Below are 21629 nucleotides of genomic sequence, written 5' to 3' on the forward strand. Positions count from 1 at the left end.
CTGTAACATCACATTACAACATACATATACAGTTTGTTCGAAAATGTGCATATTTAGCCACCAAATTCATGGTTAGACAATGTGAAATGTAGCCCAGCTGGTGAGAAAATGTCCGTGCGCCATATTAGACAGTGATCTACTCTTATACATAAATACTCATAAACGTGACTAAAAAATATAGGGTGGACAGGGATTGATAGACAATTTAATTCTTAATACAATTGCGGAATTACATTTTTTAAATTATCCTTACTTTTCAATACAGTTTGCGCCAAGCGAAGCTACGTCAAAAACATGGCGTCCTAAGCCACTAACATTTTTCGACAGAAACACGATTTATCATAATAAAAATGTCCTACTTTGAGCTGTTCTTCCATCAGTATCTTGGGCAAAGGATCCTTTCTTGGGTCTAATCGTCTTTTGGTGGAAAGCTGTCCTCTTGCCATGTGGAAATGCCAACTGCGTTCGGGATGAACTGGAAGCGTGCCCAGCGATTCACAGCGTTTCAAAAATAAATGTCCCAAAATCGCACTAAACGGATATAAATTGCTATAAAACGCTTTAAATTAACTACCTTATGATGTTTTTAACTCCTATAACGAGTCTTAACATGACCGGAGAAAGATTACTCCCAACACTAACGCTTGGAACAGGTGCGGGTCGGTGTCCTCCACGCCCATAACGCAGCTCCAAAAGACTTACTAGCTACAGGGTTTTTTAATTTATAGTGCCTGTGAACGCGCAATCGACCCCATTCAAATCGTCATCACGTAAAGGCATCCAGGGGAAGACGTAAGCAGTGTCCGTATACTCATAGCAATAACAGTGGCCTTTTAACTGACTCCAGATCAGGGGCCAACATTTCTGAAATCTGACTCCATGTCAGGGAAATTGCTGTAGAATGGGTTCTGTTCCACTTAGAGACAAAATTTCAACTCCTATAGAAACTATAGACTGTTTTCTATCCAATAATAATAATAATATGCATATTGTACGATCAAGAATTTTGTGGGAAGCCATTTCAAAAATTACACGATTAGCATAAATAGTGACAACAGCGCCCCCAGCCTCAACAGGTTAAATCATATTTATTTAAGGCGTATTTACTATGGGGGGTGCTGAGAATCCACTCTCACATAGGTACATGGTTGCAAAGAGCATCAGTTTCTTAGCAGTGTGATTTTTCCAAGGCAGGATACTCTGAGTGCAGCCCAATCCAGAAATCTGGCAGTGGCTTCTGATTAAATTCCATTTTCACAGAACTGCTTGTTGCAATTTCGATGAGGCTCTCTTGTTAAAATATCGGTATGTGGACTGGAGGCAGGGCATGAAAGGGATAACAAATCCAGTTGTTTGTGTCATCCGTTTCGGGAAAGTACCTGCGTAATTGTGCACCCAACTCACTCAGGTGCTTCGCTATATCACATTTGACATTGTTCGTAAGCTTTAGTTCATTTGCACACAAAAAAATCATACAATGATGGAAAGACCTGTGTGTTGTCCTTGTTAATGCAGACAGAGAAGAGCTCCAACTTTTCTTAATCATAGCCTCAATTTGATCCCGCTCATTGAATATAGTTGCAGAGAGTCCCTGTAATCCTAGATTCAGATCATTCAGACAAGAAAAAACATCACCCAGGCAGGCCAGTCGTGTGAGAAACTCGTCATTATGCAAGCTGTCAGACAAGTGGAAATCATGGTCAGTAAAGAAAACTTTAAGCTCGTCTCTCAATAAAAAAAAAGTGTCAATACTTTGCCCCTTGATAACCAGCGCACTTCTGTATGTTGTAAAAGCGTTACATGGTCGCGGCCCATATCATTGCATAGTGCAGAAAATACACAAGAGTTCAGGGGCCTTGCTTTAACGAAGTTAACCATTTTCACTGTAGTGTCCAAAATGTCTTTCAAGCTGTCAGTTATTCCTTTGGCAGCAAGAGCCTCTCGGTGGATACTGCTGTGTACCCAAGTGGTGTCAGGAGCAACTGCTTGCACGCGCATTACCCCTCCACTGTCTCCCTGCTCCATCAGTACAGCTACCAACACATCTTGACCACCAAAGTCCATTTGATGTCACAAGGCTGTCCAGTACATAAAAAATATCCTCTCCTGTTGTCCTGGTTTCCAGTAGTTTGCAGAAGAGTATGTCTTCCTTAATTGACCCCCCATAGTAATATGGGGCTTGCCTGTCCTAGCCACTCGGTAGCTCACCATATAAGACGCTTCTAGCCCCTTCTTATTAATGGTATCTGTTGCTTTTATACATGTCTTACTACTCGGAAGTCGTCTTAATTCTCGCTCCAAAAACCCCCGTGGCTTATTTTTCAAGAGTGAAGGTTTCATCGAGTTGTGAGGTAGTACTTTTGCACATATAACACACTGTGTATGAGGAAAGGCGATACTCTCAATATAAGTGAACCCCAAATCAATGTAGTTCTCATCATATTTGCACCTCTTCGATGGTCCAATGTCCCTGTCGGTTGTCTGGTGCTTTCCCGGGTAAAGGGCCAGTAGCTCTTCGGCTGCATCAGATTCACAACTGTCAGTGTCCGTGCTAGTTGGGCTAACAACAAATGTAGACTTACTGATGCTAGCATTGGATGTGCTCGTGGAAGCAGAACAACTTGTGTCGTCGACAGGTGCAGGTCTAGTACTGCTGGTAGTAGCAGTACTACCAGTAGAGCTGGTATGTGTCTCTATGGACACGGGCCTTACTTTTTTTAAACCAATTTTCAAGCAAACGGAATGAGCAGCAGCTACGTTTGGCTACATGCGGACCGTTTGTGTGTATTCCCGCGAGAGAGTAAAGGTTAATGTGATTGGATGTTAATTATTTGACTAGGCTACCTGTATTTGACATTGTGTTGTTATTTCGCTGAACACTAGATTATTTTATTTTATTTTTGGCAGTGAAACGAGGCTACCCAAATGTATAGCCTCATTGGAAAATATCAATGGACTGTTTGAAAATGTGAATCACATTTTTATTTGGCACCCCCCTGATGGCCTTTTACCCCAGTTTGGGAATACCTTGATCAGAGGAACGGAGAGATATCAGACAGTGATGATCCCAATCCATATTCAGCTGAAAACTAATTGAAAACCTGACTTTGGAAAGAGTGGTTGTTGCTTGCATTTATTAATTGGTCTATTGATTAATCCTACTAATACTCAACTGTTACACGAACTGGTAACAAGATTCACTTTTTAATCAATACCTACACTATGGTTACCAAGTACCTGCACTATGGATACCATGTACCTACACTATGGTTACCATGTACCTACACTATGTTTACCATGTACCTACACTATGGTTACCATGTACCTACACTATGGTTACCATGTACCTACACTATGGATACCATGTACCTACACTATGGTTACCATGTACCTACACTATGGTTACCATGTACCTACACTATGGTTACCATGTACCTACACTATGGTTACCATGTACCTACACTATGGTTACCATGTAAATACACTATGTTTACCATGTACCTACACTATGGTTACCATGTACCTACACTATGGTTACCATGTACCTACACTATGGTTACCATGTGCCTACACTATGGTTACCATGTACCTACACTATGGTTACCATGTACCTACACTATGGTTACCATGTGCCTACACTATGGTTACCATGTACCTACACTATGGTTACCATGTAAATACACTATGTTTACCATGTACATACACTATGGTTACCATGTACCTACACTATGGATACCATGTACCTACACTATGGTTACCATGTACCTACACTATGGTTACCATGTACCTACACTATGGTTACCATGTACCTACACTATGTTTACCATGTACCTACACTATGGTTACCATGTACCTACACTATGGTTAACATGTACCTACACCATGGTTACCATGTACCTACACTATGGTTACCATGTACCTACACTATGGTTACCATGTACCTACACTATGTTTACCATGTACATACACTATGGTTACCATGTACCTACACTATGGATACCATGTACCTACACTATGGTTACCATGTACCTACACTATAGTTACCATGTACCTACACTATGGTTACCATGTACCTACACTATGTTTACCATGTACATACACTATGGTTACCATGTAAATACACTATGTTTACCATGTACATACACTATGGTTACCATGTACCTACACTATAGTTACCATGTACCTACACTATGGTTACCATGTACCTACACTATGATTACCATGTACCTACACTATGGTTACCATGTACCTACACTATGGTTACCATGTACCTACACTATGATTACCATGTACCTACACTATGGTTACCATGTACCTACACTATGGTTACCATGTACCTACACTATGTTTACCATGTACATACACTATGGTTACCATGTACCTACACTATGGATACCATGTACCTACACTATGGTTACCATGTACCTACACTATAGTTACCATGTACCTACACTATGGTTACCATGTACCTACACTATGTTTACCATGTACATACACTATGGTTACCATGTAAATACACTATGTTTACCATGTACATACACTATAGTTACCATGTACCTACACTATGGTTACCATGTACCTACACTATGATTACCATGTACCTACACTATGGTTACCATGTACCTACACTATGGTTACCATGTACCTACACTATGATTACCATGTACCTACACTATGGTTACCATGTACCTACACTATGGTTACCATGTACCTACACTATGATTACCATGTACCTAGTCCTATAATGAATGTGTGAATACGCCGTTTTGGACCAGTTCCTACAGAGTGTGAACATTTTAGTAAATTATTAGATTTCTTTTCATGGTTTTGACCATGAACCCTCCCACCCCATCCTTGATTCTTTGCCGCAGGAGGTGAGTGACACAGAAATCATGGAGCTGGTCCACAGTTCGTTGGGCCGGATGACCGTCATACGGCAGATCTTCCCTCTGTGGAGAGACACCAACATCCGGTGCATGAGGAACAACCACCGCATCTCCTCCCTGCTCTGTGACCCCCAGGAGGGCTACCTGCAGTCCCTGGAGGTCAGTGTGACTGAGATTACTTTATTAATGACCGTCAGCCACACCATATATCCACACCATCAGTGAACTCCACAGAGTACTTTGTCATTCACCAAACATCACCCCACGTACTGACGAAACATGACCATGACCAAAACAATACTGAAGGGCGACGAGAGCGAGTTGCCCGTCAGCGCCATCACAACATTGAACGTTGTCATCATTCTAACACGGTGTCATTTCCTTCAATGTTAAACCCTCAGTCTGTCACCATCACTAGATTACACAGGGCTGCACAGCCACACAGATTTCCAACATTAGAAATGTCTTAGAAATGTTCTCTGTATTCCATCTAGTGTGCAGTGACCGTGACTTACTATGCAGGCTCCATAGCTAGTGTAGAACACTGTTTAGGACAGATGGTCACCCCCCCCACCCCAAAAAAAACATGGTTCTCAGTTGCATTTCCTAGGAGAACTGAAGACCAAAGTATTTGTCAGAGAAGAAATGCACGGGTGTCAAATCATTATTATGTAAAGTACACCAGACTTGCTTTCTTAGGATTCATCAAGTGGTGCATTAAACCATCATAAAGCTTCAACGATAACAAATCCTTTAGGTATGGTAAGTGTGTTTATGCTTGAGCAGCCTTCGTTTCAGAGCCAGAGGGGACAAATATAGATTGCAATTTCAATTGAATTAGCTATATTGTAACTTTTTACAATTGTGACCATTTTGTGAACTTTATTTGCCACTGTCACATTCATTTGAACTCAGAAGGTGTGTTTGTTCTATACCCAATATGATCATTTGGATTGAATGTCCCATTAAATCCTCTGTAATGAGGACAAGAGTACTACATTTATTGACCTGATGACAGGTTGAACAATAATAGAGGAGCAGAGTTCAAATCAAATCAAAGTTTATTTGTCACGTGCGCCGAATACAATGGAACAGTGAAATGCTTACTTACAGGCTCTAACCAACAGTGCAATTTCGAAGTAAAAAAAAAAGATATTAGGTGAACAATAGATAAACAAAAGTAAAAAAGACAGTGAAAAATAACCGTAGCGAGGCTATATACGTTAGCAAGGCCATAACAGTAGCGAGGCTATATACAGGCACCCGTTAGTCGGGCTGATTGAATATCTACATGTAGGTATGGTTAAAGTGACTATGCATATATGATAAACAGAGAGTAGCATTAGCGTAAAAGAGTGGTCGACAGGTGGTGAGTGGCAGGACACAATGCAGATAGTCCGGGTAGCCAATGTGTGGGGGCACCGGTTGGTCGGGCTAATTGAGGTAGTATGTACAGGAATGTCTAGTTGAAGTGACTATGCATATATGATAAACAGAGAGTAGCAGCAGCCTAAAAGAGGGATTGGGAGGGCTGGGGACACAATGCAAATAGTCCGGGTAGCCATTTGAAAACCTGTTCAGGAGTCTTGTGGATTGGGGGTAAAAGCTGTTGAGAAGCCTTTTGGTCCTAGATTTGGCGCTCCGGTACCGCTTGCCATGCAGTAGTAGAGAGAACAGTCTGTGACTGGGGTGCCTGAGGAATGGTGGCATTCAGCAAATATCTCTCATGTTGTTACTGGTGTACCCTGCCATTCATACATGCCATTGTTGGTGTCCCTCATAATGAAAGCATGCTGTGGACTCAGGCATCCATTGCGCCTATTTGTATACCAACTGAAAATTCCAGGGAACGTGTTTGGGCTCGTCTTTGTCCAGTGTTCCTTCAATAAATCACAATCACAATTTCCTACAGACATGTTGGAAAAGCTGGACCACAAGTGCTCTGTGGCATTTCAACAGACATGTATTTGTCTATCATAAAATAACTTGAGGTGGTCTTTCATATCTCTTGTCTGTAACATAAAAGCTGTTGTTGCAGTGTCAGGCCGAGTGTGTTCTGCTCCCCAGGTGGATAGCACCATGGGTCTGTCTCTCCCTTTCATTCTGTGGCCATGCTGGGAAAAGTGTATATTCCCTACTGAGAACTTAATTTCACCAAAACCTCACAGGTGCAGTGGCAGAGAGGAGCCACTTTTATGTTGGTCTTGTTAACCTTTACACGGTTCAACAAGTACTTTTGAGTATCTCGTTTTGGGAGTTTTTCCCTGCAAGGTCTCAAACTAGGATAATAGTTATAACTAGGATAATAGTAGCCACTGCTGATTCTGCTCAACACCTTTCATAGAATATATTTTGATGTGTTGTTTCTCCCCAGGTCTCCAGCTTGTACCTGTATGACAGTGTGCTGATGTTGGCCAACGCCTTCTACAGTAAGCTGGAGGACAGGAAGTGGCATAGCATGGCCAGTCTGAACTGCATGAGGAAGTCCACCAAGCCTTGGAATGGAGGCTGGTCTATGCTGGACACCATCCAGAAGGTAGGGCACCACACGACATTGCAGACTAAGTCATATTACATAGAAATGGATCTAAGCTCTTTGAAAACAGATATACAAGGAGAATGATTCCGTCTTTTGTGTTTATCCAAATTAACAAAATATTGGAACAAAATGTACTTGATTACATCAATTTAGAGGCTGTGATTTAACACTTCATCAAATTAATAATTTATAAATGAACAAAAGTGTTTTCATGAAAATATAAAAAAGTTAACCACTTATTGTAATAATAATGGTTTTCTTTTGAAGTCATGATGACTAATCACAATTTCACTCAACCACTCACTTCCAATTTAGTCATTTAGCAGACGCTCTTATCCAGAGCGACTTACAGTAGTGAGGGCATTCATTTGTTTGTACTTTTATGTACTGGTCCCCCATGGGAATTGAACCCACCACCCTGGCACCCAAGCACCATCAAATCAAATCAAATGTTATTTGTCACATGCGCCTAATAGAACAGGTGTAGACCTTACTGTGAAATGCTTACTTACAAGCCCTTAACCAACATTGCAGTTTTAAGAAAAATAAAAGTTGAGAAAAATATTTACTGAATAAACTAAAGTAAAAAATAAAATAGCAACAATAAAATAACAATAATTAAGTTATATACTGGGAGTACCGGTACAGAGTCAATGTGCGGGGGTACAGGCTAGTTGAGGTAATTGAGGTAATATGTACATGTAGGTAGGGGTAAAGTGACTATGCATAGATGGTAAACAGTGAGTAGCAGTATCGTAAAAAAAAAAAGGGCAGGGGGGTGGTCAATACAAATAGTCCAGGTAGCCATTTGCGGTCGGAGGTCAAGCAGTTGCCATACCAGGCGGTGATGCAAACAGTCAGGATGCTCTCGATGGTGCAGCTGTATAACCTTTTGAGGATCTGAGGACACATGCCAAATATTTTCAGTCTCCTGAGGGGGAATAGGCTTTGTCATGCCCTCTTCACGACTGTCTTGGTGTGTTTGGACCATTCTAGTTTGTTGTTGATGTGGACACCAAGGAACTGGAAGCTCTCAATCTGCTCCACTGCAGCCCTGTCGATGAGAATGGGGGCGTGCTCGGCCCTCCTTGTCATATAGTCCTCGATCATCTTTACCAACTGAGCCATTTGCACTTACTTTGCACATCATCAAACGCACATCATTTTGCACCCCTTTTATTACAGGAGATGTCCTTATCAGCACATGTTCTTATCATTGACTTGCAATCAGGTTCTTAATGTTATGTATGGGGATTGAGCTGGTAACCTTGGTCCAGCTAGTAGTAGCTATATTATAGGCCGTTCAGTATGAGTGTATAAAGTATCCTGGCCAAACCACCTCATTTGGATGGTTCTTGATCCACTAGTACTAATGCATAGTTTATGTTCTCGTGTACTTCACATAAATGTTCAGCAATCAACTTAGATGATTGCTGAACATGTTATAGACCACTCAAAGCATATTAAAACGTTGAACTTTCCTAGTTTCCTGCCTTCTAGGGAGGCATTGCTTGCTCTATGGGATTTTAGGCTGGATATCTGTAAAGCACTTTGTGACAAGTTCTGATGCAAAAAGGGCTTTATAAAATACAGTACATTTGATTTTTGATTGATTGATTAGAGACCACTTAAAATATCCTTGTTATTATGCTGTTGCCATAGAGACGGATTACCGGGCTCACAGGAATGATGGACTTCCGTGCAGGAGGTTCCAACTCCCACGTCCAGTTTGAGATCTTGGGGACCAGCTACAGTGAGACGTTTGGTAAAGATGTCAAACGGGTGAGTCAATATTGAACAACGCAAATGGACATCCTGTTTCACTCGCAGTTTGTTTGTCATATTGATACGTTTTGTTTCGGGTCATGAAAGAAAATACGCAATCAAACTCTGTATTCGGCCGTGTCTGCTTTCAGTGGGGTTCCATAACATACCTGTCAGCACATACAGTGCCTTCAGAAAGTTTTCACACCGCTTGACTTTTTACACATTTTGTTGTGTTATAGCCGGAATTAAAAATGTATTAAATTAAGATTGTTGGTCACTGGCATATACACAATACACCATAATGGCAAAGTGGAATTATGTTTTTCAAATGTTTTACAAATGAATTATAAATGAAAAGTTGAAATGTCTTGAGTCAATAAGTATTCAACCCCTTTGTTATGGCAAGCCTAAATACGTTCAGGAGTAAAAATTGCTTAACAAGTCACATAATAAGTTGCATGGACTCACTCTGTGTGCAATAATATTGTTTAACATGATTTTTGAATGACTACCTCATCTATGTACCCCACCCATACAATTACCTGTAAGGTCCCTCAGTCGAGCAGTGAATTTCAAACACAGATTCCAAGAAGACAGTGAATGTTCCTGAGTGGCCGAGTTACAGTTTTGACTTAAATCTGCTGTAAAATCTATGGAAAGACCTGAAAATGACTGTCAAGCAATGATCAACAACCAATTTGACAGAGCTTGAATAATTTAGAAAATAATAATGGGCAACATCCAGGTGAGACTTACCCAGAAAGACTCACAGCTGTAATCACTACCAACGGTGCTTCTACAAAGTATTGACTCAGGGTTGTGAGTACTTATGTAAATTAGATATTTCATTTTCAGTAGAATTTTGAATTCAGCCTGATGTGGAAGTGTGGAAGAAGGCAAGGGGTATGAATGTAGTTGTCAAGTGTCAGGAGGAAGAGTGCCCTCTACTGGAGATCTCTATCAGGCAATAGAGTGGAGCTGAGACCAAGACAACTATACCAGCTTAAAGAGATACATACTATGTTCTGCAGATACAGTGGAGTACAGTGTTTCAGTAGCTATCACAGACTTACTTCTGATACTCATTAGTGGGTCAGTATCTCAATTGGAAGAGCCACAAGAGGAAATTAACAACATTAATTTGGAGACCAAACATCAAGGAATGTATTTTGGTGTGTGTGTGCGTGCGTGCGTGCGTGTGTGTGTGTGGGGAGCTCTTTCTGAATATATTTTTCAATCCCATGGTTACCTTTGTGTCTCTTAACTGGGATATAACGATGGGACGGTGTGCGAAAACGAACTAACCCTATCCAGGAAATTGTATGCTTTGTTTGTGTGTACTGTGAGAGTTGTTTGCTGTTGGTTCAGTCACAAAATTACTGCAGAATAAAGAGGAAATTAGTTTACTGGCAATCTATGTGGAGCAGGGAGAGACTGGGCGCTGTAATGAAGATTTAATCACTAGACTACCTAACTGGAGTTATGAAGCCAATTCATCATAATATGGCCATTAGCAAATGCGGAAATCACACACACTCACGCTCACGCTCACGCTCACGCTCACGCTCACACACACAGTATAGGTAAAAAATATATATGTATATTTCTATTTTATGCACTTTGAGATTATTCTGTATAATGAAATGCGCTTTGCAAATGTATTCAATTATTATTATTATTGTAACATGCATACTACACACAAGGTCAGATGAGGACACTACCTGTGCTGAAAAACAGGTGCAGACACATAAGAGACAGCATGCAGAGAACACACAAACACTGGAACACTGTTTTCTTGAAATCATTAGAGGCAGGGCACGGGTGGGTCAGCTAATGGCATGCCAGATGCATTCAGTGTTGTTGTTCATTATCAGTATTCCTGTCTGCCTTCCTCTAGCAGCATGACCATTTACTGGGGACAATAGACACAAACACAAGTAGCTCTCCACTTTCCCCTTTAATGGCCTGTTCATATGTTCCTGGGGCCTCGTTTGTCAATCATGCGTAGGCAATAATTTGTGCGTAAAACATGCGTGGGATAATTTCCATGCAAAGTGTGAGATTTATGAATATGAACGTTTGCTTGAGAGTGTGCGTAAATGCCATGACCATACGCACGCACAGTGCAAAGTGGTGGAATAAGGGAATGGCCTGTCAAGCGTAGGATGGGGTAAATACAGTTCATTCGGAAAGTATTCAGACCCCTTGCCTTTTTCCAAATGTTGTTTCGTTACTGTCTTATTCTAAAATGGATCAAATACAATAACCCATAATGACAAAGTGAAAACAAGTTTTTAGAAATGTTTGCAAATTAAAAATTAAAAAACAGAAATACCTATTCAGTCCCTTTGCTATGAGACTCGAAATTTAACTTAGGTGTATCCTGTTTCCATTGACCATCCGTGAGATATTTCTACAACTTGAGTGGGGTCCACCTGTAGTAAATCCAATTGATTGGACATGATATAGAAAGACACACGGACTTGAACCCGATCAAACAAAATAGCTGAAAATAGCTGTGCAGGGACACCCATCCAACCTGACAGAGCTTGAGAGGATCTGCAGAGAAGAATGGGAGAAACTCCCAACATACAGGTGTGCCAAGCTTGTAGCGTCATACCCAAGAAGACTCGAGGCTGTAATCGCTGCCAAAGGTGCTTCAACAAAGTACTGCGTAAAGGGTCTGAATACTTATGTAAATGTGATATTTCAGTTTTGTATTTTTAATACATTTGCAAAAATGTCTAAAAAACTGTTTTTGCTTTGTTATTATGTGGTATTGTGTGTAGATTTATGAGGGGGAAAAAACAATTTAATACATTTTAGAATAAGGCTGTAACATAACAAAATGTGGAAAAAGTCTGAATACTTTTCAAATGCACTGTATATATTGAAAATGCCTGAAATTGTAGAGTAATAATTAAATAATATTTCATTGTATTTCCATTGTGAATTCATGCAACATACCTTGACAGTCATATCATTTGACCACATCAGTGTATTTCTTACAATAATAATCCGTATAAAGTACAGTATTTGTTCAATTAGAGGCACATGTGAAAGTGAAACCACTATAAAAGCCAGAGATAATGGGAAATCGAATGAGAGGCTGATCTTGCTCTGTTGGAAGATTTGGCACACTCTGCATTTCACAGAGAGAGGGTTTTTAGAGACAGGTGAGACTTTTTTTTGCAGAAAGTATAGATTGGCTCATCAGATATCGTTTCCCAAAACCAATCTTATAGGATTTTTGCGAGGGTTTAAGACCTACTTTAAAAAGGCAAACACATGCCATTCCGGTGCACATCCAAGTGATCTCCACCCTCAGGTTTTTTGCAACGGGCACTTTTTAGCGGGAGTTTACCGATCGGCATCTCACAGCCCTCGATTAGCCAATGTTTTGGATGCAATCATCAGCAAAAGGAACTGTAAATGACAATTTCCATACACCATCATACAACAGGTTGAAGAGGAGTTTCTTTGCCATCCATGGGTTCCCAAATATGAACGGCGCAATAGACGACACCAACATCACCATAAGAGCACCATCCCAAAACGAGTTCAACAGAACAGGCCACTCTTAATGTGCAGGAGATAGGTTATGTGATGCGCAAAAGATTGCAAATGACGTTGTTGAACGTGGTGGCAATGTGGCCAGGTGGTACGCACGATTCGTTCATTCTGCAGAACAGCAAAATCTGCCTTTTTTTGTTTGCGACTTTGTATTTCATCGTATGGAGTTGTATATTCCCCACAAGGTTTAAAGGGAGGATTTATACCATAAATGATTAATTAGGGGTGTTTTGAAATGCAAATAGCCAAGTTCGCGCACAGAGCACCAAGGCTGAGAGCAATAGGTATTTATCAATGGTTATCTCTTACTGGTGTGGGTGTGACGCTCACAGGAATGTTTGATACAAAATTCTAAATTCCATTCACAAGTAGTATTTTAAAATAGTTTCTACACAATATTGGTAAAGAGGCCCCTGGTGGTGAGTGTGGGATTGATTCAGATTTCTCACGTCGGACATCACAAACAACATAGTCTCACTTTGGAAAATTATCTTTTGAAATAATGTCGAGTAGGATCTAAGGACATTATCATGTTACTTTACTGGTCCTCTCGGTTACCTCTCCTACATCATCATTTATCTGCATTCAATCCATTGTTTCAATGACCTGATGCCTCTCAGTTGAAGCGACTATTGGGGTCTGAACCAAATGAAGAGTGAAATACTATTTCCTATTTGCTATATGTACACTTAGTTTCCTCTAGTTATCGCTCATTGCTGCTAAGCGATGTATGTTGTGGTTCTAGTTTCTAATTTCAACTTGTATTCAGTCAGCAGATTTAGTTAATGAGTTCCTACTCATGTTTCTCATTTAAAAAGCTATTCATTTGTCTGTTATTCCTCCTGAATACATATCGTACACAGATAGAAATAGACAGGAAGAAAAACAGATGAAAAGAGAGATTGAGTGTTAGAGAAAGAAGTCCCTTAGGTAACATAGGACTTCCATCCTAGCCATATGCCATGACCCTCATTGGCTCTTCTCTGAGCGATGTAATCTTCGCAGGGAAGTCGAGAGGTAATCTCTCTTTACCACCCTCTCTTTCTCTCTCTCGCATTTCTTCCTTCTCTTATTCTCTATTACCATCTAACGCAGAGATAGTGTAGTGGAGGCTCGTGGGAGGCTAGATTGACAGAAAGGCGCCACATCTGCCTGTCTCTGCTTTGGAGCTCTTTAAGATGTAATTTTCAATGCTAAGATTGTTTATCATATATTCCAGGGGGGGTGGGGTAAAGCTTCAGACCCTGCCCCATCGTTTTATCCCAGTTAAGGGACACACAGGTAACCATGGGACTAAAAAGATTCACTAAGACCTCTCTACGCACACACACAGACACACTGCATGACAGACTACGAGGGAGTAAGAATTTTGAGGTAAATTAGGATTTTGGTGGTGTGATGGGGATGTCGATATGTAAACATCAGGCTTTTGGTGCTGATGGTGGAAATAGCTCAAACAAGGCAAACTGTTTTAATGAGGCCTTTTGGAGGGGACTGTGAAAATGAACAGTATATTCCCTTGCAAACTTGGAACTGATGCTGAAGATCATTATGTAGTTTTGAGTGTAAGGTGTTTTGACATCCTTTGCATAGTTCAGTGTTGTGGAGTTCTGTTATGGATAGTTATAAACTAGATAAGCCTGCAGTTACCATATCAGTGTCAATAGCTGTCATAAACTATAGTCGTCACAGCAGCATTTCCTTTCCAACAAGAAGAACATTACAAAATCGTTAGTAATTTATTCATTTGTGTTTCTCTACTTTTCTTAATTCAAAAGGCAATCGCACATCTGAGTAACCTTCGTTGCAGGTGCATGGTAACAGTTGAATAAGATGAGAAAAAATAAGAAACCCGCACACTACTCTTGCTAGTATCACTGCTCTTCATTAATCTTTACGTATCGGCCTCAAGGCCTTCGTCAGAGCTTCTCTTGAAATATAATCCTATATGGAGAAAAAATCATGCTAGATCAAAGTTAGTCATTTTGTGTTGATGTCTGCACTAAGACACACACGGGCATGCTAAAGTGTTACAAATAAACAAATCTATTGAAAAAAGTTTTAGACATTACAGTACATCTTGTAGCGTTCTTATCTCCTTTATGTGTTATCTGCATGTCACAAAGGCCATGGTTGTGTTCTTTTGTATGACCTTTGTATGCGGAGCTTTGTGTAGTAGAAGTCTTTAGTAAAGGGCCTGGAGAGAGTTCTATGTGGTCCCCAGAGGACCTGCCCACTCATGGGGAAAATAGCCCCATGTGAAGCAGGGAGAAAGCAGTGACATTTAGCGTGTGCACACACACACACACACACACACACACACACACACACACACACACACACACACACACACACACACACACACACACACACACACACACACACACACACACACACACACACACACACACACACACACACACACACATACACATGCGCACACACACACACACATACACACACACACACACACACACACGCGCGCACACACATGCGCACACACTCACACCAGACTAAACCATACAACTTTCCTTCCGTGGCCTCCAATTGCTCTTAAATACAAGTAAAACTAAATGCATGCTCTTCAACCGATCGCTGCCTGCACCTGCCCGCCTGTCCAGCATCACTACTCTGGACGGCTCTGACTTAGAATATGTGGACAACTACAAATACCTAGGTGTCTGGTTAGACTGTAAACTTTCCTTCCAGACTCACATCAAGCATCTCCAATCCAAAGTTAAATCTAGAATCGGCTTCCTATTCCGCAACAAAGCATCCTTCACTCATGCTGCCAAACATACCCTTGTAAAACTGACCATCCTACCAATCCTCGACTTCGGTGATGTCATTTACAAAATAGCCTCCAAAACCCTACTCAATAAAATGGATGCAGTCTATCACAGTGCCATCCGTTTTGTTACCAAAGCCCCATATACTACCCACCACTGCGACCTGTACGCTCTCGTTGGCTGGCCCTCGCTTCACACTCGTCGCCAAACCCACTGGCTCCAGGTCATCTACAAGACCCTGCTAGGTAAAGTCCCCCCTTATCTCAGCTCGCTGGTCACCATAGCAACGCCCACCCGTAGCACGCGCTCCAGCAGGTATATCTCTCTGGTCACCCCCAAAACCAATTCTTCCTTTGGCCGCCTCTCCTTCCAGTTCTCTGCTGCCAATGACTGGAACGAACTACAAAAATCTCTGAAACTGGAAACACTTATCTCCCTCACTAGCTTTAAGCACCAGCTGTCAGAGCAGCTCATAGATTACTGCACCTGTACATAGCCCATCTATAATTTAGCCCAAACAACTACCTCTTTACCTACTGTATTTATTTATTTTGCTCCTTTGCACCCCATTATTTCTATCTCTACTTTGCACCTTCTTCCACTGCAAACCAACCATTCCAGTGTTATTTTTTTTTACTTGCTATATTGTATTTACTTCGCCACCATGGCCTTTTTATATTTTTTTAATTTTTTTATATATATATCTTGTTTGCCTTCACCTCCCTTATCTCACCTCACTTGCTCATATTGTATATAGACTTATTTTCACTGTATTATTGACTGTATGTTTGTTTTACTCCATGTGTAACTATGTGTTGTTGTATGTGTCGAACTGCTTTGCTTTATCTTGGCCAGGTCACAATTGTAAATGAGAACGTGTTCTCAATTTGCCTACCTGGTTAAATAAAGGTGAAATAAAATAAAAATAAAAAAAAACACACACACACACACACACACACACACACACACGCACACACACAAGCGCACACACTCACACCAGACTAAACACTCACACACACACACACACACACACACACACACACACACACGCACGCACGCACGCACGCACGCACGCACGCACGCACGCACGCACACACACACACACACACACACACACACACAAGCACACACACACAAAAGGACCAAATGAATCCGGACGTGTTAGACTAGATTGTTAAAGACATTGACCAGGTGCAAAGAGAAGCTGATCTTCATCATCATACTTTTTAATTTAATTAAAACATTTTATTTCACCTTTATTTAATCAGGTAGGCCAGTTGAGAACAATTCTCATTTACAACTGCGACCTGGCCAAGATAAAGCAAAGCAGTGCCACAAAACAACAACACAGAGTTACACATAAACAAATGTACAGTCAATAACACAATAGAAAAAATCTATGTACAGTGTGCAAATGTAGAAGAGTAGGGAGATAAGGCAATAAATAGGCTATAGAGGCGAAATAATTACAATTTAGCATTAACACTTGAGTGATAGATGTGCAGATGATGATGTGCAAGTAGAGATACTGGGGCGCAAAGAGCAAGAAGATAAATAACAATATGGGGATGAGGTAGTTGGGTGTGCTATTTACAGATTGGCTTTGTACAGGTACAGTGATTGGTAAGCTGCTCTGACAGCTGATGCTTAAAGTTAGAGTTTAGAAGACAACCGAATGTTGCTATCTGGCAGGTAGCTTAGCGATTAAGAGCGTTGGGCCAGTAACCAAAAAGTTGCTGGTTTGCATCCCTGAGACGACTAGGTGGAAAATCTGTTGATGTGCCCCAGAGCAAGGCACTTAACCCTAATTGCTCCTATATGTCTCTCTGGATAATGACTAAAATGTCTAATATCCCACCCACAAACCAAATGAATTCCCTATAGAAACACAGCAAGATCATTACGCTGTCTTTGGAAGCCAGAGAACCAATCAATCAATCAATCAATCAATTTTATTTTATATAGCCCTTCGTACATCAGCTAATATCTCGAAGTGCTGTACAGAAACCCAGCCTAAAACCCCAAACAGCTAGTAATGCAGGTGTAGAAGCACGGTGGCTAGGAAAAACTCCCTAGGAAGAAACCTAGAGAGGAACCAGGCTATGAGGGGTGGCCAGTCCTCTTCTGGCTGTGCCGGGTGGAGATTATAACAGAACTATGCCAAGATGTTCAAAAATGTTCATAAGTGACAAGCATGGTCAAATAATAATCAGGAATAAATCTCAGTTGGCTTTTCATAGCCGATCATTAAGAGTTGAAACAGCAGGTCTGGGACAGGTAGGGGTTCCATAACCGCAGGCAGAACAGTTGAAACTGGAATAGCAGCAAGGCCAGGCGGACTGGGGACAGCAAGGAGTCACCACGGCCGGTAGTCCCGACGTATGGTCCTAGGGCTCAGGTCCTCCGAGAGAAAGAAAGAGAGAAGGAGAAAATTAGAGAGAGACAAGATTTTCAAAATGTTCATAAATGACAAGCATGGTCAAATAATAATCAGGCATAAATCTCAGTTGGCTTTTCATAGCCGATCATTAAGAGTTGAAAACAGCAGGTCTGGGACAGGTAGGGGTTTCGTAACCGCAGGCAGAACAGTTGAAACTGGAATAGCAGCAAGGCCAGGCGGACTGGGGACAGCAAGGTGTCAGCATGCCCGGTAGTCCTGACGTATGGTCCTAGGGCTCAGGTTCTCAGAGAGAAAGAGAGAACGAGAGAATTAGAGAGAGCATACTTAAATTCACACAGGACACTGGATAAGACAGGAGAAGTACTCCAGGTATAACCAACAGACCCTAGCCCCCCGACACATAAACTACTGCAGCATAAATACTGGAGGCTGAGACAGGATCAGACCAATCAGACTTTCTTTGTACAGTGATTAAGTATGAGTAAATAGTCCCCTGTTTTGCAGTATAATCTGAAGGTCTTCAAGAACAAGCAGAGGCTGGACCATTAGAAAGGAGTTTTGAGGGATAAAGGAACATCAGATCATCACTATCCCGTTGTCTGTCTTTTTTATTTGGACATACAGTAGTGTTTGTACACTCACAGAGTGTGTTCTGTCCTGAATGTATTGACATTGATCGCTAGATGTTTCTGTTGAGGCTTACATTGGCGGTAAATGATAGACAAAGGCTTCTCACAGAATCCACATTACTGGCATTGATCCTGCTTTGTACACTGCACAGTAGGCATATATAAACAAATGTGTTTACCCAAAGTATACTTTCATTGAAACATTCTTACCATGCTTTCCACAAGCACTGATACAGTATACAGTGCCCACGGAAAGTATTCAGACCCATGGACTTTTTCCACATTTTGTTACGTTACAGCCTTATTCAAAAAAAAAAAAAATCTCAGCAATCTTCACACAATATCCCATAATGACAAAGCAAAAACAGATTTTTGGAATTTTTTGCATATTTATTACAAATAAAAACCAGATACCTTATTTACATAAGTATTCAGACCCTTTGCTATGAGACTCGAAATTGAGCTCAGGTGCATCCTGTTTCCATTGATTATCCTTGAGATGTTTCTATAAATTGTTGAGAGTCCACCTGTGGTAACATCAATTGATTGGAACTTGATTTGGAAAGGCACACACCACTCTATATAAAGTCCCACAGTTGACAGCGTATGTCAGAGCAAAAACCAAGCCATGAGGTCGAAGGAATTGTCTGTAGAGCTCTGAGACAGGTTTGTGTCGAGGCACAGGGAAGAGTACCAAAAATGTTGGCAGCATTGAAGGTCCCCAAGAGCACAGTGGCCTCCGTCATTCTTAGATGGAAGAAGTTTGCAACCACCAAGACTCTTCCTGAGCAATAGGGGGAGATGGGGGTTGGTCAGGGTGGTGACCAAGAACCCAATGGAGATAGGAGAATCTTCCAGAAGGACAACCATCTCTGCAGCACTCCACCACTCAGGCCTTTATGGTAGAGTGGCCAGACGGAAGCCACTCCTCAGTAAAAGGCACATGACAGCCTGCTTGGAGTTTGCCAAAAGGCACCTAAAGACTCTCAAACCATAAGAAACAAGATTCTCTGGTCTGATGAAACCAAGATTGAACTCTTTGGCCTCAATTTCCAAGTGTTATGTCTGTAGGAAACCTGGCACCATCCCTACGGTGAAGCATGGTTGTGGCAGCATCATGCTGTGGGGATGTTTTTCAGAGGAAGAGACAGGGAGACTAGTCATGATCGAGGCAAAGATGAACGGTGCAAAGTACAGAGAGATCCTTGATGAAAACCTGCTCCAGAGCGCTCAGGACCTCAGACTGGGACAAAAGTTCACCTTCCAACAGTACAACAACCCTACACACACAGCAAAGACAAGTCTCTGCATGTCCTTGAGTGGCCCAGCCAGAGCCCGGACTTGAACCCGATCTAACATCTCTGGAGAGACCTGAAAATAGCTGTGCAGTGACTCTCCCCATCCAACCTGACAAAGCTTGAGAGGATCTGCAGAGAAGAATGGGAGAAACTTCCCATATATAGGTGTGCCAAGCTTGTAGCATAATACCCAAGAAGACTGGAGGCTGTAATCGCTGCCAAAGGTGCTTCAACAAAGTACTGATTAAATGTTCTGAATAATTATGTAAATGTAATATTTCAGTTTCAATTTTTTTTTTTATAAATTAGCAAACAATTCTAAAAACCTGTTTTTCCTTTGTAATTATGGGGGTATTGTGTATAGATTGATGATGAAGTCTGTAACCTAAGAAAATTTGGAAAAAGTCAAGGTGTCTGCATACTTTCCGAATGCACTGTATACACAGCATGAAAAACCTTCCTTTTCAATCTACGCAAATACATGTTTTTTCCTTCCTCTTTCAAACCCAACAAATCATGTTCAATTTCAGAGAAAAAGAAACAGGGAATGAGCGAGGGAGCACTCAATATTTCATAACGCTATCAGCCTAGAAAGTTTAGAGTTGGGCTTGTGATGAAATCCCTACGTCTTAAAATAACCCATGGCTAAGAGTTTTGATCTCCCGTTCCTCTTTCTTGTTCTCCTCTCCAGGGTTACTGAAGTCTGAATGGAAGTTGTAAGGTCTCCTGCACTGGGAGGTTCACTCTGTTGCACAGGGTTTTACACCATCCAGACAATAGACAACACCACAGTATACGATTGTGTGTCATATTAAAGCAGGGAAGGATCTCTTTTATTGACACAGAACAAAGACTCCCAAGGTCTTAACTGACATTTTGTATGAATGGGTTTGTGTGAATAGTGGACTACTGGGAATAGTGCTAAAAGGGATTAACTGCGTGAAATTAAGTTTTACTGTAATGAGTTAATGCATTAATTTAAATTTCCTAGTCTGATAGAAAGTGGGAGAAAGTATGTGATTGGAACAAACCCAACAAACCAAAAGAAAAAAATGATAAACATGATTTGAAACAAGCTAATAAGAAAAGTGTTTTATATTAGTTTTGAAACATTCAGCCCACCATTATTGTAATAGCATGTAGGCATGTAGGCACCAAGCTGCATATGGAAGACTGAGCTATGCTCTGTGTAGATACAGTCCTGGTGTCTGGCCTGAGGCCAGCTCTCTTGTCCTGTCAGCTTGGTCCCTGGGCTGCTACCAAAGAGCTGTCAGTTCTTTGTCCAGCTAGCAACTGTGATTAAGAACTTAACAGTAAAGACCACTTCTACTTCCCCAGTGAGGTGCAAAGGTAGCCAGAATAGAGCGAGGGTTGGGATTCGTGAGGGGATTGGGATTCATTGAGGTGGTTAAACCAATGGGATGTGTGTTATCTGCTTTCATTGGCTGTCATTCTGTCAAACTGACATTCATGTTGTTGTATTAGTTGCATAATACATTGAGTTGCACTAGCTGAAGCACATTGAAGGACGAGGATTTGTTTCCGTAAAAGATTTGAGAAATAACATTTCACACAGTAGATGTTGTATTTTTTTCTCAGATGAACATAATAATGTTTCTGTTTTATTTGTAACCCTTGCAGTGCATTGTCGTTGGCACCACCGTCAATGTCTACATCATTATCTCCATTCCCATCATCATTATCATCATCAATGTCATCACCACCAACTCTAGCAATCAGCGTCTAT

At 41.2% G+C, this 21629-nt stretch overlaps 1 protein-coding gene across 3 annotated transcripts in view; it reads left to right on the plus strand.

Moving 5' to 3' along the window:
* Window positions 1-21629, plus strand: part of LOC129836401 (glutamate receptor ionotropic, delta-1-like) — a 376214-nt gene that overhangs the window by 323238 nt on the left and 31347 nt on the right. For all 3 annotated transcript variants that reach the window (XM_055902509.1, XM_055902508.1, XM_055902510.1), the window contains 3 exons: window positions 4872-5045; window positions 7261-7422; window positions 9088-9207. In XM_055902509.1, the coding sequence (XP_055758484.1) occupies window positions 4872-5045; window positions 7261-7422; window positions 9088-9207 (456 nt within the window). The remainder of the gene's footprint in view (window positions 1-4871; window positions 5046-7260; window positions 7423-9087; window positions 9208-21629) is intronic.

The sequence above is a fragment of the Salvelinus fontinalis genome, chromosome 37 (genome assembly GCF_029448725.1).
Source record: "Salvelinus fontinalis isolate EN_2023a chromosome 37, ASM2944872v1, whole genome shotgun sequence".
Lineage (NCBI taxonomy): Eukaryota > Metazoa > Chordata > Actinopteri > Salmoniformes > Salmonidae > Salvelinus > Salvelinus fontinalis.